A 21312-nucleotide genomic window follows, 5' to 3' on the forward strand; every position below is an offset into this window, starting at 1 on the left:
CAGGTTCCTACCTAGTCAAATCACCTTGGCTGGGAGCACTTAATAGACAGTGGGTGTGAGCAAGGATTTACCTGGCTAGTGGTGATTTTCAGTTTGCTAACCAAGTAAGTGCTCGATTAAAGATTGACTGGAATGTGGATATTTAATGTGGGTACCCTGGCATTGAATAACTGGGTCTAATTGAGCCCATGAATGGCAGCAGGCTGAATAGCTGAGGGTAAGTTTATGCCTGATGACAAAGAGAATGTGGTAAAAGCAGTTAGCTTAGCAGGGTTTAAAAAAGATTTGGATAACTTCCTAAAGCAGGGGTGTCAAAGTCCCTCCTCGAGGCCGCAATCCAGTCGGGTTTTCAGGATTTCCCCAATGAATATGCATGAGATCTGTTTGCATACACTGCTTTCATTGTATGCTAATAGAGCTCATGCATATTCATTGGGGAAATCCTGAAAACCCGACTGGATTGCGGCCCTCGAGGAGGGACTTTGACACCCCTGTCCTAAAGTCTAGAAGCCATTATTAATATGGCGCCATATAGAATTTAGTGGAATTGATTTCTTTATTAGCAGGAAGACCAGGTCATATTGTACGGAAGCCATTCTAGCTTCAATTTCCCTCACCAAAGACAATTAGATCATTTGTTCAATGGAATGATCTCCCTATTTTAATAAGATGGCTAGGTCAATATAACTTTTAAAGACATTCTTGTTTAAAATATTTTTATCTCAAAATGTATCACCTTCTACTGTTAATGTTCTATTTGAATATTTGTCATTGCTTTAAGTTTAACTGGGTTTGTTCCCAGTAACAGAAATATATTGCTAGCTGCCATGAACTTGTAAGAACTTTGGCGGAATATAAGTCACAATTTATAATGTATTGTAACTGCTGGCCCACAACCAGGATCCTCCGCACCCTCCTTTCCCTGACTTTCTAGTCTGGGGTGTGTTAGGGGAGATGGGTGGCCCTCCTTACCTTCCTTTTCCCTCTCCCTGTTCCTGCAAACATAAGCAAGGATGCAATGCAGCCCCACCCCCACTCCCACTCCTCCAGGCACTGGGATGCTTCACTCCACCTTATTCCACCACTGTTGTAGATTTTGTAAAGTTCCCAGGCTACCCTCAGGAATTGGCCACCCAGTGTGTATGCCTTAACTTTACCCACAGAAAGTTTCCAAAAGTGTTACTGTACCATCTTTTATGGGATACTTGCAAGGAATATCAAAAATATTAACAAAATCTCTTCACAGTTATTCCTCAAATATGTAAAGCAAGATATGCACTTGTATCTGGAAACTTTTAGAATGTTCTTTGAGGCAAAAAAAATACTGTAGTGTTACAAAAATTCCACCCCTCCCCACTACCTGTCCATCTAACCCCTCGGTGTCCCCTACTTGGCCTTCATCTTGACAGGGCTTCATTCCCCCTTTCCTCCCATTACCATCATCTAATCTTGGAGAGCTCCCTCCCATTCCTCATAGAAACCCCGAGTCTACAGTTTGATGGAGGCAGCCCCTCCTGCTCCCTGGGTTTGTGTAGATGGTGGAAAAGTTATTCACAGACTTAAGAACAGTTTTAGAAATGCACGTGTGTAGTGTTCCTTGGGGATTTTTAAAGTGAATGTACACACGTGTCCCTTCGCTTTTGGAAAATTCAGCAGTCTGCATGATTTCAAAGTGCACCTGTGCTTTTCAATAACGGAGGCTTTTACAGAATTACCCTGTAAGGAATCAAGGTGGGGGGGAGAAGGTTTAGTGAGCCATCTCCTTCTAGCCTGGGAGCTTTTTATACAGAATTTGGACAAATGCATGATTTTTTTTTGAGTTTGTTGTTGGATTTATTCTAGCCACAGGCAATACAGCACATAGGCAATAAATAATAAAAAAATGACTTAAAACCTCAGAGATGCAATAAAGCAAGCATAGTGCATTCCTTTCTAGACTTTGCAGGGTGCCACGTTCACCAGTATGCCAGCCAGCATCCGCTTCATGCAGGCTGCTATGAACGCTGATCATTAAGTGCACCATAAGGTCAGCAGTGGCCTACCACATACCAAAACATAAATATTTCCTTACAAAATACAAATAAATCTTTGTCCAATTATATACAGAGAAATATCATACATTATAGAAAAGTGTTCTTTGTAGCTGCTTCAAGCAAGTTCTCCTTCAGTATTCCGGACTCATGTGACTTTCACATGCCTTCGTCTTCCTAACCGCCCTCCCCGAAGCTCCCTGAAGATGCTGGTTGTGCTGTCGTCCTGCTCAGTCGCGCTGAATTTTTGTGCCGGAGGGAGGGCGATCTTCATCTTAGTTTTTCGTTCAGTAAATTACAGCTGCCCTGAAATGAAGAACAAGAGTCTGAGTAACACGCTGGAGAGAAGTACATCACAAAGGGCAAGATTCACAAAACTTTAACGCCATCGCTAAACTGTTTTCCGGCATTTTAGCGGCGGATTATCAAAAACGGATTCTCTCTTGTGTTTAGCGAGGTTTCTAGCAGTCTCCGACAATGGCGTGCAAATGGGCTCTTTAACATTGAAATGAGCCCTCTGGTGGATTCTTAAAAATCGCCGAGGCATTTTCGAAGAGCGGCGTTGGCTTTTGGCGACAAAAAGCTGCGACTGGTCTCGGGGTGCTGTTACAATGCCAGCACTTGTGTTTTGACTCTGGCTAATGAAAAACAAAAGTGAATCTATATATTTTTAGTGGAGGGTAGTAAAATCACGCTTCTTTTGAGTTTTGGGGAGAGACGGGCATGTTTTATGCACGCTTGTTAAAAGCCAATGTTTCTTCTTGAGTGCATGTATGATACACTTGTCTTGTGTGTTTCTGGCTGTGGGTCTTGATTAAATTTTACATTAAAAACAAATTGTAAGATTTACCTGAATTATAGTAGTTTTGGGGAGAGAAAGGCATGTTTTATGCGTGATTCAAAAAAGTCGACGTTGCTTCTCCCCAGCTCTCCCTTCCATTTGTCCAATAGTGTAGCAGGAGAGTGGTGAGGGTTTTTTACGGCGTTTTTCTGCGCATGCGTTCATCAGTGATGGGCACATGCAAATGTAGGAAATCTTTGCTGCTGTCCGCCGATCTTATTTGCGTGCGTGATTTTTAAAGAATGTCTCGGGTTTTTAGATTCGGCATCAAAACGGCTGTGGTAGCAGACCGTCGCTTAGTAATGCGGGTTTTTGAAAATCCTGGCCAGAGAGAGGAGAAGGGGATTCACAGACAAAGACCATGTAGTTTCCTTACAGTGGGTGCTAGGGCAGGGGTCCTCATGATGGGGCAGGCTCAAGGGACTGTGGCACCCTGAGCCAAATTTTGCATCAGCACCCTCTACCCATAAACCAACAGCTTCTCCCCCCCCCCTCCCCCCCACCAACACCAATGCTTGTGATAAAGGACACCAAAATCCTGAATCCAAATCTGCATCCTTCCCTACCCAACTGCAGAGGGAAGAGAGAGAGGTGCGAGAAACTCCCCAACCCCAAATCAGATTGTAAGCTCTTCTGAGCAGGGACCATCTGTTGCACTGGTTCCCTACCCTGTCCTGGAGGACCCCCAGGCCAGTTGGATTTTCAGGATAGCCCTAATGAATATGCATGGAGCAGATTTGCATGCCTGGCAGCTCCATGATATGCAGATTTCTCTCATACATATTCATTAGGCCTATCCTGAAAACCTGACTGGCCTGGGGGTCCTCCAGGACAGGGATGGGAACCACTGATCTAGACGCAAGTGAACACTGAAAACCATCTCCAGAGGAGGCCTAACTCGTGCACATCTGTAAATTAAAGTGCCCTAACCAGCGTAGCCTAATTTTTAAAAATTTCTATGCCATTTCTTAATTGTCCTTGAAGGGACTTTGCAATCTTTCTTCATACTTGTTGTCCACTATGCTCTCAAACATGCTCTTGGCCACAGTTAGCCAACCAGGACATAAGCCCTGAGATAAAGGATGTTTTTGTTTTCGCCCATTCGAATGATGTGCCCAGCCAATTTGGGGGCAGACACCTCCCAGATACTTTCAGAATCCAGTTTCCCAGCTTATGCCCCAGTTCAAGTTCCTCGGGTGTTTGCTTACCCTCCGTTCGCCCTTCTGAAGATTCCCTATCTTCCATGTCATTGTCCTCTTCGTCCACCTCTGCTTCTTCTTCTTCTTCCTCCTCCTCCTCCTCCTCACCTTCACAAAAGAAACAAATTGTTTAGAAAGCACTGCAGGCACCAACAGAGAGCCAAAATAGCTGGGTTTCAAATCCCAGTGATGTTTATTGTGACCTTGGGGAAATCACATAACCCTCCATTACCTCAGATTCAAATTTAGAATACAATCCCTCTGGGGTCCAGGAAATCCCTACCGTATTTGAATGTCATTCACCTTGAATTACTACTTTAAAAGACGTGAGTGTAATAACAACAGCTAAATAACAATATCAAAAAATAACATATTCCAGTAGGTCATGTCGTAGTGAGCAATTGCTGACACACTAACTGTTTGCCTCAGGAAGCATTATCGCATGGATTAGAATAGAGAATTCAATATGGTGGAATCACAGAAAGTCATGCGACTCTCAACGCCACCTTCCCTCTATCTCTCTGCTCTCAAGTTTGGCAAATATCAGAGGAGCAATATTTAAAATTAAACCCCTGTGGGGTTAATGTTTAGCAGTCGCTTAAAGATATCTTTACGGCGAGTGGATATTCAACCAGCCAGAGATTAAGCTGGAATGCTGAATACGGAGCTCCGCGCTTAAAAAGATAAGTTAGTTCTAAACTAAACCTTAGGTTTGTATACCGCATCATCTCTACATTCGCAAAGCTCGACACGGTTAACAGGAGTTAGGGTAGAAAGGAACTCCAGAGGAGGGAAGGATGAAGAGGAAATTTAGAGGACTAGAATAATCAGAGAGGGAGGAAGAGTTACATTTTTGAGAATAACCAGGTTTTCAGATGTTTATGGAAGAGTTGGAGGGAGCTCAGATTCCTAAGAGGGGAGGTAAGGTTGTTCCAGAGCTCAGTGATTCTAAAAGGAAGGGAGGAACCTAGTTTTCCTACAAGGAAGACGCCTTTTAGAGAGGGAAAGGAGAGTTTCAGTTTTTGGGTGGATCTGGTGGAATTGGGGTTAGAGGAATTCCAAGAAAGAGGAATAAAGGGGGGGAGGATGCCGTGTAGGATCTTGAAAGTAAGGCAGGCACATTTGAAGTGGACTCTGGAGATTATCGGAAGCCAGTGGAGCTTGGACAAAAGCGGTGAGACGTGGTCGAATTTGCTTTTTGCGAAGATAAGCTTAGCAGCGGCATTCTGAATCCGCTGGAGTCTTTGAAGGTTCGTCTTTGAAGGTTCGTCTCTATGGCTCAGTTAAATGGATTCCACCATTTGACACACTTTAATTTTTAATTTTTTAAAATATTTTTATTTATGCATTTTCAGACTATATCACAAGTATCCACTTGTTACAGCAAATCAGAGTATCCTATAACAACCAAGTAAATTCCAATATTAACATAAAAATCAAAAGAAAATCTTTGCAGTACAGTTCTTTTTAAATTGAAAAACATTTTCCCCAGGAATAACTATAAACTCTTAGGAAGACCTCAAATATGGGAAAAAGACAGATTTCAGACACAGGGAGATCACAAGCAAAAAACAAAATTATAAAGAAATGGCTTAACGTGTTATATACATCCGGCCTTCAATTACTGCTACCCTTACAGCATTTTCTTGGCATCCAGAAAGCTACGAAGATGTTAAGGAATATAAAAGATATACTTAATTCCGGTGTATCTTATTAAACATTTACACACTTTTATTTTATATATATATATATATATATTTGATTAGCTTCAACCTGATCTTTACCTACAAAGGGACCTAAACAAACTGGAAGAGTGCGCAAATAAATGGCAAATGAACTTCAATATAGAGAAATGCAAGGTCATGTATATAGGGAAAAAGAACCCGATGTTCAGCTACAAAATGGGGGGATCAGTGCTAGGGGAAAGTAACCTCGAAAGAGACCTGGGTGTGCTGGTGGATACATCAATGAAATCAACGGCACAATGTGCAGCAGCCTCAAAGAAAGCAAACCGAATGTTGGGTATTATTAAGAAGGGTATTACAACCAGGACGAAGGAAGCGATCATGCCACTGTATCGTGGGATCTGGAGTACTGTGTCCAATATTGGTCACCGTACCTCAGGAAGGACATGGCGATACTTGAGAGGGTTCAGAGAAGAGCGACGAAACTGATAAAAGGTATGGAAAACCTTTCATATGCTGACAGGTTAGAAAGGCTGGGGCTCTTCTCCCTGGAAAAGCGGAGACTCAGAGGAGGCATGATAGAGACTTTCAAGATCATGAAAGGCATAGAGAAGGTAGAAAGGGACAGATTCTTCAGCCTATTGGAAAGCACAAGAACAAGGGGGCACTCGGAGAAATTGAAAGGGGACAGGTTTAGAACTAATGCTAGGAAATTTTTCTTCACTCAGAGGGTGGTGGACACCAGAAATGCGCTTCCGGAGGCTGTGATAGGACAGAGTACATTAAGGAGATTCAAAGAGGGATTGGACAAGTTCCTGAAGGATGCGGGGATTGAGGGATTTAGAGAGAGGTAGAGATAGGATTATGAAAGGGTATAGATTGAAGGGTTTTAGACAAGGATGACCTTACAGGTCATGGACCTGATGGGCCGCCGCGGGAGCGGACTGCTGGGCACGATGGACCTCTGGTCTGACCCAGCGGAGGCAACTTCTTATGTTCTTATGGTACTTTGTGAATTTTAATCAAGGAAATTTACCCATCCTTTTGCTTTATTTTAACCAATTATCCTGGATAAATTGGAACACCTTCCGATAGCTTTTTCTTTCCTTTGGTTCCAGTTCGTTCTTGACTCTGTGTTTTCTACTGGCCTGGTGGTTAGAGTTACAGCCTCAGCACCCTGAGGTTGTGGGTTCAAATCCCACACTGCTCCTTGTGACCCTGAATTCTCCACTTCCTCTTATTAGATAGATTGTGAGCAGGGTTGCCAGATTTTCCAGCTGGAATATCCGGACCCATTGACCCGCCCCCCAGGGCTGCCCAGTTTCACCCAGCCTCGCCCTGTAAACACCCTAATCCCGCCCTAGCCTGCGCCCTCCCGCTGTTTGCTCTTGTCGGTCAGGGAGAAAGTCTGCGCAGGCGTGTGATGTCATTACGTGGCATCCACGCATGCACGGACTTTCTCCCTGTCCAACGCAATTTCTGGATGCTTTTCAAAACCTGAATAAAGTGCTGGAAAAGCCATCCGGACCCCCGGACAGGGAGAAAGTCTGCGCAGGCGTGTGATGTCATTACGTGGCATCCACGCATGCACGGACTTCCTCCCTGTCCGACGCAATTTCTGGATGCTTTTCAAAACCTGGATAAAGTGCTGGAAAAGCCATCTGGACCCCCGGACATGTCCTCAAAAGGTAACTCTAGATTGTGAGCCCATTGGGACAGGGAGGGATAAATGCTTGAGTACCTGATTGAAAACCGCTTAGATAGGAGGTATATAAATACCTAATTAACCCCTCCCCCCATTTTTATAAAATTGTAGCATGCTTTTAGCATTGGTCACAGTGGTCACAGCTCCGACGCTCATAGAATTCCTATGAGTGTCGGAGCTGTTACTATTACGGCTGTCTCTAAAAACCGCACTACGGTTTTGTAACGGGGGGGGGGGGGGTATATGTTGATTGTTGTATGTTATAATTTCATTATGTGTGCTTTTATGTAACCTGTGCAGAACAGTGGATGCAGCAGTCCATAAATGTTTAAATAAATAAATAATGCTTGTACCATACTAAGATATTGCTTCATATCAGTGCAAATGGTTCGAGTGTCAGCCTCTGAAGTGACGCACATTTGAACAGCTCAGATTTGAAATGCTGTTGTGTCTTGGATTTAATTCCTCTTGCTTTCTCTCTCTCTTTGAAAGGGAATTCTTCCCCCCCCCCTCCCCTCACTACCGGTTAGACCAGTGGTCTCATACTCCAACCCTTTGCAGGGCCACATTTTGGATTTGTTGGTACTTGGAGGGCCTCAGAAAAAAATAGTTAATGTCTTATTAAAGAAATGACAATTTTGCATTGGGTAAAAGATTTTATAGATAATAAATCTTTCCTTTTGGCTAAGTCTTAATAATATTGTAATTTATAGCTAAAGAGACATATGATCAAAAAACTGTTTTATTTCACTTTTGTGATTACGATAAACATACCGAAGGCCTCAAAATAGTACCTGGTGGGCCGCGAGTTTGAGACCACTGACCTTTGGTCTGTCCCACTATGGCAGCTCTTATGTTCTTATGTGAGCCAAGTATAGAAATAATAAAGCCATTGTGACATCATTGATGAGGTTGTCTGTTACGCATTGATGGAATGAGGCATTATGACATCACAATCTCAGCTCTGGAATGTTGCTACTCTTTGGGTTTCTGCCAGGTACTTGGGGCCTGGGTTGGCCACTATTGAAAACCGGATCCTGGGCTTGATGGACCTTTGGCATGGTCTCTAACTCCAACCCTTTGCAGGGCCACATTTTGGATTTGTCGATACTTGGAGGGCCGCAGAAAAAAGAGTTAATGTCTTATTAAAGAAATGACAATTTTGCATGAGGTAAAACTCTTTATAGTTTATAAATCTTTCTTTTTGGCTAAGTCTTAATAATAATATTGTCATTTATAGCTAAAGATACATATGAGCAAGAAACTGTTTTATTTCACTTTTGTGATTACGATAAACATACCGAGGGACTCAAAATAGTACCCGGCGGAACGCATGTGGCCCCTGGGCCGCGAGTTTGAGACCACAGACCTTTGGTCTGTCCCACTATGGCAGCTCTTATGTTCTTATGTGAGCCAAGTATAGAAATAATCAAGCCATTGTGACATCATTGATGAGGTTGTCTGTTATGCATTGGTGGAATGAGGCATTATGACATCATAATAGCTCTGGAATGTTGCGAGTTTGAGACCACTGGCCTAGACATTTGTGCTCGAAAGAATGGAAGTGGCTGCAGTTTTCTTCCCCTCCTGACAGAAGGAGAAGTGGCGTAGTAAGAGAGGTGTAGGGGGAAGGGGGCATCCGTCCCAGACGCAGTTTTCCTCAGGACGTGCCCATTCCCCCGTACCTTTTTTTATTTTTGGTGCGAGCAGCCACAAAGTAGCTGCTCGCATCAGTGCTCTCTAAGGTCACTTCCAGGACCTGTGCCTATGAAATGACATTGGAGAGCGCCAAAGCTGACGCAAGCAGCTACTTTGTGAACGCTCGCGCTGAAGATAAAAAAGGTACGGGGAAGGGGGGCAGGAGAGGGGTGCCACCGCACCAGGTGCCACTCACTCCCACTACGCCACTGACAAGGAGCCACATTTTGTCCTCCTCTCTGCCTTCCCCCCACTCCTTCCCTGCCCCCCTCCCACTACCGTGCGCCACTTCCCTCGTACCTCTTTAACGTTCGTGGCGCGAGCAGCAACCCCCAACCTGCCGCTCGTGCCGGAGTCGGCTCGTCCTCTGATATCACTTCCTGGACCCTAGGAAGTGATGTCAGAGGAAGAGCCGATGCTGGCCCAAGCAGCAGGTTGGGGTTTGCTGCTCGCACCGGGAACGTCAGAGAGGGGGGCGGGGAAGGGGCATGTCTCACCCTCGCCACACCACTGCTCACTGATGAGTTCGATAGTAGCAAATACCTGTTTCGAAATCGATTGTTTTCATGTCCGCAATGACGTGATCTAAGTCCAAGGTGAAGTAGTCCATGTTTTCGAAGCCCGGCTCAGTCTTCTCCAGCTGACAGCCTTTTGAAGCATCCAAGATTCTGTGAGGTGTGAAAACAAGGAGGCAGTGATGACTGTCTTATTGCAAAAAGCACCGCCACATAACAGCTATTGGTAGCTAAGGCAGTCTTGGCCCGGGGCGTCCGTCCAGTTGCCCTGTCTATCAAGAGTCCATCCTGTTCCTCCACTGCCCTTAGCATTGCCACAAAGCTGGCAGGGCTTTTTTGGGGTTTGTTTGTTTTTTTAACAATCTTGAAAAGATCTGAATTAAAAGTGTCTGATCCCCGGGTGGCTACTATGCTCAGAGGCACGCATGCCTTACTTCCCCCAAGAATACAGAGTAGTCTAATGGTTATTGCAGCAGATCCAGGAGAAGTGGGTTCAGTTCCTAGTGACCCTGGGCAAGTCACTTAACCCTCCATTGCCCTCTAGGGACAGAGAAAGCACCGGCATATAAATATGTACAGTGCATTCTGCTTCCTTTTTTCCATCAAGTTCCTTATATTCAACTTGATGTATTTGATCGGTTTTATGTATTACTTCTTTCCCTGCCATGCCGGTAATTTCTGCATTATATTGTAAATGCTTCCTGTCTTTAAGTCCATTTTTCTAATTTGTATTTTATCTGTATCCCATGTATTAATCAGTGATTCCCAACCCTGTCCTGGAGGAACACCAGGCCAATCGGGTTTTCAGGCTAGCCCTAATGAATATGCATGAGAGAGATTTGCATATGATGGAAGTGATAGGCATGCAAATTTGCTTCATGCATATTCATTAGGGCTAGCCTGAAAACCCGATTGGCCTGGTGTTCCTCCAGGACAGGGTTGGGAACCACTGTATTAGCTCACCTTGTTGTGAACAGTCTAGAACAGGGGTAGGCAATTCCAGTCCTCGAGAGCTGGAGCCAGGTCAGGTTTTCAGGATCTCCACCATGAATATGTATGAGATGGATTTGCATGCACTGCCTCCTTGAGATGCAAATCTATCTCATGCATATTCATTGTGGATATCCTGAAAACCTGACCTGGCTCCGGCTCTCGAGGACTGGAATTGCCTACCACTGGCCTAGAACTTTTTCAGTATGGCAGCATATAAGAATAAAATTATTATTATTATTATACAGTATAAGTTAGTAATAGTAAACTCTGGGGTGAAAATCTTGAAGCATAGCAGAGAATGGTCTAGTGACTTGCCCAGAAAACTCCTTAGCTACTCTCCCTTTTGTTTACCCATTGTAAAGTCTAATTTCTAAACAACAGTTCAAAACCTTGGACCGGATATGATGCCATGGGAACGTCAATTGCCCAGTACTGCCCAGCACCCCTGGGAGCAAAAGGGGCATGGAAATTGAATTCCTGCCGGGATGGGGACAAATTCCCCATCCCATCTCTGTCTCAGCCCCATTCCTGTACGCTCTGCCTTAACCGCACAAGCCTCGAATACTTATGATTTTTAAGTGTTGAGGCTTGTGCAGATGAGGATGGAGCTTAGGCATTGGTGGAATGAGGCATTATGACATCACAATCTGAGCTCTAGAATGTTGCTACTTAGGATTTTAAAGTGTTTGAGGCTTGTGCAGATGAGGACGGAGCTTAGGCATTGGTGGAATGAGGCATTATCACAATCTGAGCTCTAGAATGTTGCTACTTATGATTTTAAAGTGTTTGAGGCTTGTGCAGATGAGGACAGATTTCAGACATTGGTGGAATGAGGCATTATGACATCACAATCTGAGCTCTAGAATGTTGCTACTTAGGATTTTAAAGTGTTTGAGGCTTGTGCAGATGAGAATGGAGCTTAGGCATTGGTGGAATGAGGCATTATGACATCACAATCTGAGCTCTAGAATGTTGCTAGTTAGGATTTTAAAGTGTTTGAGGTTTGTGCAGTTGAGGACGGAGCTTAGGCATTGGTGGAATGAGGCATTATGACATCACAGTCTCAGCTCTAGAATGTTGCTACTTAGGATTTAAAAGTGTTTAAGGCTTGTGCAGATGAGGACGGAGCTTGCAGGAATGGGGCAGGGACAGGAAAAGAACTCGCAAGGATGGGACGAGAAAATGAGTTTCCGCAGGAATGGGGAAAAATTTGTCCCCATGTCTTTCTCTAGTCATAGGCAAATCTTTACCCTTAACCTCCCCCCCCTACCATGGGGTAAACCAGAACAGAATCAGCCTAGCGCTTTTGACATGGAATTATATAGCCACTGTCAAAGCACCGAATCCTTCCATACAGGACTGGAGCCCCCCCCCAGGACCTCATAACGAGACCCATTATGATTGCATTTCCCACAGCAACTGGAGAGTCATTAGTGGCTAGGAGGCATTCAGTCTATTTGGTTTGTTAATACATCTTAAACATTTTAATGCATACAAAATCAATCTGACACGTCAACTTACAAATTAACATGTGTACCACTGATTTGCTTGCATTAAAAAAATTATTAAAAACAAGATGTAGAAAACTGGCAAAAGTCTGAAAATGGGGAAAAAGGACAAATGAACTGAATTACTTTGGCCCTAATGCAGTGGATTCTAGGCAGAAATTTAATTTTTCTTCCATTTCATTGAATTCTGCATTTCAAGTGCATTTCCACAGTGAATCGGTGCTAACTAAAGTTCAGAACTTAATGGATGGGTCTAGATAATGAATGTTCCACTTTTGGGAGACAGGGTATGAAGAGTTTCAGCAGACAAAGACTTACGTTTTAATGAGTTGCTTTGCATCCTATAAGTGGAGAGACAGCCCAAAGAAGAGTTCAAGCGTCGAAAAGGAGGGACAGAAAACCAAAGTGAAGAGTTGGAAAGAGAGAGAAGAAAGAGGTTTTAGGCAAGAAAATAAATGTTAAAAGAAATAAATAAAAAGAAAATGATTTTAAATACTGGCTGCATTTTTCATGAAAAAATTTACCCAACCTGTTGGGTACAAAAGGGGGTTCGGCCAAGGCTTGATTTAGACACAGGCCGACATAAGCCCATGTCTAAGGCACCAAATTTTGAAGGCATCCAAAACTGGGGTTTAGGCCTTCCTCCTCCAATCTCTTGACTCCTTTGCCCATCAGCCCAGTTTATGGGCTTTGTAAGCTTAAAATCCAGCTTTGGGTTCAACGTGGCAGGAGGGCACCAGAAGGAGTAGCAAATGATGAGATAAGAGGACAACAGTGGTTTAGCCAGAACTAAAGTTTAGGTTAGGACTTGAGGTTAACATGGGTGGGCACGAGGTGGTTCAGATATTCCTGCTACTGCTGCTCAACGGGTGAGCCTGATTCTAAAGTGGTGAGGCCCTGGTTATGCCTTGAAGGGATGGAAGGTGCAGAGTCCCATGTGGCAATCCGGCCTGGGTTTCTAGGGCCTCTGGGTGACACCAAAGGAAGATTCAATGAAAATTAATTTCCAGAAAAGAACAAGGGGTTCTCCCTACTTGGAAATGACCATCAGGGCTTCAGATCCTCAAGAGTGATCCATTGACAATGCCCCAACAATTTCAAAAGGCAGCAGGGTCACTTACCATGAGAAAAGCAGCTACCACTGTTTCATCCATGGCCTGAATGGCCTTCTCCACCAGTTTGGCAGATGTTTCCAGCTGTTGCCTGTACTGTAGTATCAAGGCTTGCACAAATCCGGTCTTGTCTTCCTGCTCCTTGGTGATCCTCTGAAGAAGATCATTTTTCTTTGCTTCCAGGATTTCACTGAGAGTGTCAAACATTTTTTGTAGTGTTTCCTTCTTTTGCCGGCTGTTGTCCTGCAGAAGAAATTGGGACACACTTCCAGTAGATGACTTCAAAAATGATGTGGTGGGTGAGCTAGAAAACTGGGCCCTTTATCACCAGAAAAACAACTGGTCTATCTGGGGTATTGGTGGAATCAGTTGCTCAGGACACCGGTGGCATCTGATCTCTAGTTTTTAAACTTTATTCTACCTCTTCTGCTTTTTGATATCAGTCGTTCCCTTGGAGGAAGGAGTGGTGTAGTGGTTAGAGCAACAGCCTCGGCACCCTGAGGTTGTAGGTTTAAATCCCACACTGCTCCTTGTGACCCTGGGCAAGTCACTCAATCCTCCATTGCCCCAGCTATATTAGATAGATTGTGAGCCCACCAGGACAGATAAGGAAAATGCTGGTGCATCTTATTGTAAACCGCTAAGATAACTTTGATAGGCAGTAGTGTATAAATACCATCCGCTATAATAAAACCCTTAGCGCACATGCACACTTCAATCTGCGTGTCTCCGTGCCTCCGTGCTTCCACATGCACAGTAGGAACCTGTGGCGATTTCGTTCTCATGCACATATGTGGCAATGGCTTCCCCTCTCCCACACCCCAGCCAGAATGTGCCTCGACAAACAGCAAATGTCCAGGCCTCTAGGGGTTAAGGCACCGCTGCCAAGAGCACAGACAGCGTGTGGAAACATGACCGCAGCTCTTCGGCGTTGTGAAGGAGCCGGAGGTAAAAGGGTGGGAGAGCCTGCCTAAGAGAGACAGGGGGGAGGTAAAAGGAAGGGATAAGGGCTGCTGCTGGACAGGGGGAGCAGGGAAGGGGTGCTGCTGGACAGGGGGAGGTAAAAGGAAGGGAGAAGGGCTACTGCTGGACAGGGGGAGCAGGGAAGGGGTGCTGCTGGACAGGGGAGAGGTAAAAGGAAGGGAGAAGGGCTACTGTTGGACAGGGGGAGCAGGGAAGGGATGCTGCTGGATAGGGGGGGAGACAGAAAGAAAGAAAGAAATGCCTAAGTCTATACATCTATTCTAGCACCCGTTACTGTAACGAGCTAAAAAACTAGTAAATAAATAAATACAGAAGAACAAATGAAAAGCCATGCAGAGTCAGATCAAGGTCACTGAGCTCATTATTCTGTTTCTGATAGTGGCCAGTGGGGGGGGGGGGAGGGTTGCAAGTACTTGGCAGATCCCAAAAACACGTAGATCAATTCCTTATAGCTCATTTCTAGGGCTGAGCATTGGCTCTCTTAAGTCTACCTGGTTACTCATTTTGATACTAAAACGGCTCGTTTCTCAATCACTGCACTAAAAGTACCTTTAAGATGTTCAAAAAATGGTCTTCTTCTCATATACAAAACTTGCTTTATAACTTTAAACAGGTGATAAACAGACTTAGCTTTTGTCTTGAGTAGTATTGTTGTAAATCGTTATGAATGTGCACTTCATTGTTATTTATCTTTTGTTCCAGACACGGTGTGGGCAGGAGCGAAAAAATGCCTGTAATGGCAAGGGTTCTCTGAAGCAGCAATTAGGGAAACGCATCAGGACCACTGAATTTATAATGTAATGTTCCAATGAAGTCTTCACCAAAAGCGAAGTCTATCACCTATTTAAAGTTATAAAGCATGTTTTTGTATATGAGAAGAAGACCAATTTTTGAACATCTTAAAGCAGGGGTGTCAAAGTCCCTCCTCGAGGGCCGCAATCTAGTCGGGTTTTCAGGATTTCCTCAATAAAAATGCATAGATCTATTTGCATCCACTGCTTTCATTATATGCTAATAGATCTTATGAATATTCATTGGGGAAATCCTGAAAACCCGACTGGATTGCGGTCCTCGAGGAGGGACTGACACCCCTGTCTTAAAGGTACAGTTAGTGCAGTGATAGTGGGCAAATTTTGCTCACCCAACGGTCTCTTAGTAACAACGGTTCTCTGAGCACTAATTAGTAACCTCTATAGAGGTATAATTGTTTGATTTCCCAGTGTATTTAAGTTCAATCTGTTTGTAGCCCAATACACCTGGATTTAAGGAAGAATTATTCCCAATATAATCTTTTGGGTATCCTACTCATTTTTATAGACTTTTTCCTTCAAGGAGTTTTCCCAAACCTCTTTTGAACCCTGTTATGGTAATCATCTTGAGCACGTCCTAATTTTGTGCTGCATGGAAAAATACATCCTACATTTTATTTTCAGCCTGCTGGTCATTAGTTTCATAAGTGTCCGCTTGCTTTTGTGGCATTTAAAAGATTAACAACCATTCACTATTTCATTCCTCTCATGATGTGAAAAAATTCTGGCACATCCCCCCTCAGTGATCTCTTTTGCAAGAAGAAGCACTCTTACTGCTTTAACCTCTCTTCATAAGGGAGCTGTCGTGTCCCCTTTATCATTGCCCTTCTTTGAACCTTTTTCTAGTTCCACTATACTTTTTTGAAATGGGGGTGAACAGAATTGTATACCATACTCAAGATGTGTTTGCACCAGGGACCAGCTGTTAGTGTGAACCTTTACTTATAGAGTTTGCTATCATTCCCATCTAATCTAACAGAGTCCAGGACTAGAGACTTTTTTCTAATTCTATTTCCATCTTTCTCAGGGATTCTTTTAAGAAAAATTGGAGTGGCTCTTTTAGCCGGCAGGCTGTTCACTTTTGGTTGTCCTGTATTGGTAGCATGGAATATTGCTACACTTTGGGTTTTGGCCAGGTACTGGTGGCCTGGATTGGCCACCATGAAAACGGGCTACTAGGCTTGATGGACCATTGGTCTGACCCAGTAAGGCTATTCTTATGTCCACTCCTTACCCCCTGATTTACGAACATCATTGCCTTTGTGATATTTTCCATAAAAACCTCAAGACTTATTTATTTAGAAAATACCTCTTATAATTTCATATTTTCTGTTTCTTCTTCTCGTTTTTGTTAACCGCTTTGATCTTTCATTTGTTGGGAGTTATTGGGATACACGAATTGTCAACCGTCAAGCACAAACCACTTGTACCAATAAATCAATGAACTAAAACTGGGCATTTGATCCTAAAAAACTATGGAAGCTGGCTCCTGGAGACCACACTCCAACTGTGGCTGGTGCAGAAGACCCTTGTGGGCAGCCCTGAGCTCACCTATGTCAAGGCATTGGGTTTCATCGCAATCACTCATGTTTCCTAGGAGTTGGCCATTTTTTTCCCCCATTCCTCACCTCAATGGATTTGCAGGACTCCTCCAGCTGGCTAATGATGGTATGAACTCTGTCGTTTCCAGCCATCAGCATGGAAATGCAACCGCTCAGCTCTGTCTGTGAAAAATGGAGACAAACATGAAATTAACTCTTGTACTGCTGGACAGGGATAAATGAGATCTCAGCAAGAAGAGAGGCAAGTTAGAAGGATGGAGCCAGGACAAAAGTGCACTGTTCAAAGTTTGCAGCTCTTCAGGAGTGAAATAGGCAGTAGAAAAATGAAGCACAAATAGCTAATAATAACACTGGTTAAAAAAAAAAAAAGGGCCTGGGCTTTGCTATATAATTTCACATTGCACAAACATTGATATCTCATACTATCATGATGGCAACAATCAGTGTTTCCATGACAATACATTCAAAGCTGTCCTATCACTACCTTTCCCCAGGTTTTTATGTACAGTACATTGGTCTTGGAGGAAATTACATAGCTAGATATCTCAGCTTAGAAATCTCTGTAGTGAAAGTGGAAGTTTTCACTGGACAGATAGGCCATGGGGACCTCAGAAGACAATCCAGCAAGTTCCCACTGGTGAGGAGGCCATGGGGACCTCAGAAGACAATCCAGCAAGTTCCCACTGGTGAGGAGCCCTCCCTGGGCTTGCTGGAGACCCCGGCACTGCTGCAATGCAGCTCTGGTGAGTCTAAATATAAATTTGTGACCTAAACTTCAGCTTCTTCAGGGTTGCAGTCACTTCTTTCTATTTATACCCAACAATCTCCGAGCTCTGGGACTATTTCTGAAGTTCATAGTTCATCAGCACAAAAGCAAAAAAAAAAGTCTCGATATTCTCTCCCCTATCAGGGTATAATTTCCCCAACACCCCACTATGTATGGTGAAAGACCCTCAGCTTGTTCTCAGCTTTTCTGTTCCCATTGATTCCTGAAGTCCTCAAGTTCCTCCAACATCCAATCGAGCCCTACACCACAAGCCCTGCTGTTGCTCACAACAGAAACTCCCAGATTTCTAACATTTTGACATTTCTTGCATTACAAGCTTTGATGATCAATTTTCTTACGATCAGGGGACACCTATGGCCATAGGGTATAGAGATGATTTGTACCTTCTGTCCTTGGTAGACGTTCTGAAGTGGAGCGACTTCGCAGTCCTTGTGAGCTCCGAATACTTTGCACATGGAACACGTAGGGACTGAGCAAGTCATACAATAGATGTTAATCTTCTCGTCTTCATGTTCCTTGCACATAGGGTGCGTTCCTTTCTTCAGAGGTCTGCTAAACAAAGCAAGCAATAGGTTTAGTCATACTGGGAAAAATCATAGACCCTACGTCACAGGCTACAAAAGACACAAAATGAAATGAGAACTACATCTTATCTGCAGAAAAGGAAGCAATGCATATAGATGGAACGTTACCAAACACAGGACATCTAAACTAGATGGAAATACAGATTAGGATATTTTTATAAAGTAAGATATGAGTTTGCAGAATCATTCTCACAGAAGGAACTGCAGACCAGGTTCTGCATATATAAATGTAGGTATTAATGAAGCTTTGTGGATTTGTAATTTTCTCTATGTCCTTAATGTACAGAATCATTGAACTCAGTTCAGCTTGATGACAATGAGCTTGGGACAGCCTTTTTTTTAAAAAAAAAAAAAAAAAGAAAAGAAAAGAAAATAGCAGTGTTTCAAACCTTGAGTAATCCTGTTTGTAGACGTCAATTATATTTTCCACTAGAAGGTTCCTCTGGAGGCCGTATACACCATGACGGTCCAAAATGACTTCATGGCGGCATGAAGGACAACGGAAGCGCCCACCTGAGATGGAGCTGGTTCTGGACTGCCAATATGGGTTACCTGCCTGCAGGAACCATCAACAGAATGACACAATCAATGGGCTTCCAAGACCAATGACCAATCTATAGTCTTAATCATAACAGTGTCTTTTCTATAGTCTCTCGTTCACCACCATAGATCTCTGGTCTCATTATGCCTAGCTTTACATCAGGAGCCATTTTTACCATGTCTTATCCCAGCTTATGATACAAACTGCTTCTTCCATTATTTTCTTGCTTGGAACACAGCCTTTCCCTGGCAAAACTCAAGAACAGCTACTGTTCATGAGGTTAGAAATAGTAGCCTACAGCGGCAAAGAAAGGGGGGGAACGTATACTAGCCGGGAGAGGCGACTTGGACCAATGCAAGCTGGAGAAGGGGAAAGAAAAGAAAAGAACTTTGAGGAGAACCAAGTATGAGAAACCAGAGAAGAACGGAGAGTGAAAAGCAGCCGCCAGGGAAGGCCGCTGCCCTGCCTCCGTTCAATGCGGCTGGTTTCTAACACTTGGAGATACTGACCTGAAAGACATCATTGGCACACTTCCTACACAGATTGTGCTGACATGGAAGAATCACCACTGGTTTGGTGAACATTTCCAAGCAGATGGGGCAAATCAGCTGTTTCTCCAGATTGTCCATTGGATTTGAGTCCCCGATAATGCTTGGCTGGTAATCCATGATATTGCCTGGTGCCTCCAAGTAAGATCCTGTGAATGGTTCTTCTTCCGATAACGTGCCTAAAAGAAAATCTGTTCGGCTTCCTCTGCTCTCACTTTACTCACAGAAAGAGATTGCTCTTCTGCCCAGTTCCCAGTTTGGAGACTGCCTTTACTTCCAGATCTTATTACTTGTTTATTTATAGCCTGTCTCAGGGTCACATGTCCTTGGGATGGACAGGACTTGTCACAGATTCCTTTGCCCAAATCTGATGGGCGGACTTTGGATTTCTCCATTCCCCTGAAACACAGCCTCAGTGTCACATGCAGAAGTGAGCAATCGCCCATCCTGGGACATGCAGGTCTGTAAACAGGAGAGGAAATGAGAACGTCTTGTCCAGACTGGATACGGAAACAAAGCGGCAATTTCTAGGGATCTCTGGAGAGTTTGTGGATGACATTGGAGAATTAGCAGTACATGAATACAATGCCATTTCTTAACTCCCTTAAGCTTCTAACCAAATGTGACCCCTGCAATCTACCCATTTAATGAACGCAGTCTAAAGTCAGTGTATTAAGCAACTGTGGTTCATGGAAGGGTAACGTAAACCTTCTCACAACACATAAACCTAATGGGATGGAGGAGTATCTCGTTAGAGCACTGGGCTGAGGATACCAGTATCCGAATCCCTGTACCATATGCTGCCATCTTGGGCAAGTCACTTAACCCTCCCCCCCATTACCTAAGGTACATATTTACATTGTAAGCCGTCTGGGTAATTTGTCTTGAACTACTACTGACAAGGTGTAAATTAAATCCAAATTCATTTCCCTTTGATCTATCTTGAATTATGTTACATTTTTATTAACTGATTTGGCGTACCCCTATTTAACATATTTATAAATGATCTGGAAATTGGAATGACATGCGAGATGATTAGATTTCAAGATAACACACTATTCCAAGCTGTCAAAACACATGAGGACTGTGAAAAATTTCAGGAAGACCTTAGGAAATTGGATGACTGGGCATCCAAATGGCAGATGAAATTTAATGTGGATAAATGCAAAGTCAATGCACCTCGGGATGAATGCTAATCTGTTGCTAGGAGTCAGTACCCAAGAAAAAGAAATTTTTGGTGTACTATGTGGTGGCGGCAGCCAAAAAAGCAGAGTTCTAGGAATTATCAGGAAAAGGATGGTAAATAAGACTAAAAATATTATAATGCCTCTCTATTGCTCCATGGTATGACCTCACCTTGAGTACTGCGTACATTTTTGGTCGCTGTATCTCAAAAAAGATATAGTGGGATTAGAAAAGGTTCAAAGAAGAGCGACCAAGATGATAAAGGGGATGGAACTCCTCTCGTAAGAGGAAAGACTAAAACGGCTAAGGCTTTCAGCTTGGAAAAGAGATGGCTGAGGAGAGATAAGATTGAAGTCTACAAAATCCGGAGTGGAGCAGAATGGGTACAAGTGGATCGATTTTTCACTGTCAAAAATTACAAAGACTAGGGGACACTCGATGAAGTTACAGGGAAATACTCTTAAAACCAATAGGAGGAAATTATTTTTCACTCAGAGAATAGTTAAGCTCTGGAGCGCGTTGTCAGAAGATGTGGTTAGAACAGATAGCGTAGCTGGTTTTAAGAAAGGTTTGGACAAGTTCCTGGAGGAAAAGTCCATAGACATGGGGGAAGCCACTGCTCACCCTGGATCAGTAGCATGGAATTTTGCTACTCCTTGGGTTTTGGCCAGATACTAGTGACCTCGATTGGCCACCGTGAGAATGGCTACTGGGCTTGATGGACCATTGGTCTGATCCAGTAAGGCTATTCTTATGTAGTATATGGGCCTCTTAGCTTATAAATCGCCTTGAACCTGTACTGGAGAAGTGTGATTCAGAAATCCAGATTAGACTAGATTAGATTAAGTGGGCTGCTCAGGTGTTGCGTCATGACTGCCTATATGTTTCACTTTCTTTGAAATTTAGCATGCATCCAGTTCTTGTTTACTTGGATTGTAAATCTCTGAAATTTACAATTAAAAAACGGTGTCAAAAACAGATGGTCCCTACCAAGAGAGAGGAGGAGCATCGGGAATCTGCAGGCTG

At 43.6% G+C, this 21312-nt stretch overlaps 1 protein-coding gene across 2 annotated transcripts; it reads right to left on the minus strand.

Annotated features, from left to right (window-relative positions):
• Positions 1–1818: 1818 nt before the first annotated feature.
• On the minus strand, positions 1819–19358 carry TRIM63 (tripartite motif containing 63). Of its 2 annotated transcripts, none has more exons than XM_033956801.1 (9): positions 19063–19358; positions 18402–18568; positions 17812–17977; positions 16708–16803; positions 13296–13529; positions 12493–12515; positions 9702–9826; positions 4080–4178; positions 1819–2336 (listed from the first exon to the last, which is right to left on the minus strand). In XM_033956801.1, the coding sequence occupies exons 1-9, from the start codon at positions 19219–19221 to the stop codon at positions 2326–2328; spliced, it is 1080 nt and encodes a 359-aa protein (XP_033812692.1). In that variant the 5' UTR covers positions 19222–19358; the 3' UTR covers positions 1819–2325. The 2 variants fall into 2 exon arrangements, with proteins under 2 accessions (XP_033812692.1, XP_033812691.1); XM_033956800.1 differs by having other exon boundaries at positions 17812–17980.
• Between the last annotated feature and the right edge of the window lie 1954 nt (positions 19359–21312).

This window comes from Geotrypetes seraphini, chromosome 8, assembly GCF_902459505.1.
Source record: "Geotrypetes seraphini chromosome 8, aGeoSer1.1, whole genome shotgun sequence".
NCBI lineage: Eukaryota > Metazoa > Chordata > Amphibia > Gymnophiona > Dermophiidae > Geotrypetes > Geotrypetes seraphini.

Excerpts from the sequence above, each read along its gene's own strand:
- TRIM63 (XM_033956800.1), bottom strand. The coding sequence starts at position 19,221 with ATGGATTACCAGCCAAGCATTATCGGGGACTCAAATCCAATGGACAAT. Across the intron at positions 12,516-13,295 it reads TGGTAGCTGCTTTTCTCATG|GATGCAAAGCAACTCATTAA; the intron begins GTAAGTGACCCT and ends CTCCACTTATAG. Across the intron at positions 4,179-9,701 it reads AACAATCGATTTCGAAACAG|GTGAGGAGGAGGAGGAGGAG; the intron begins GTATTTGCTACT and ends TCTTTTGTGAAG.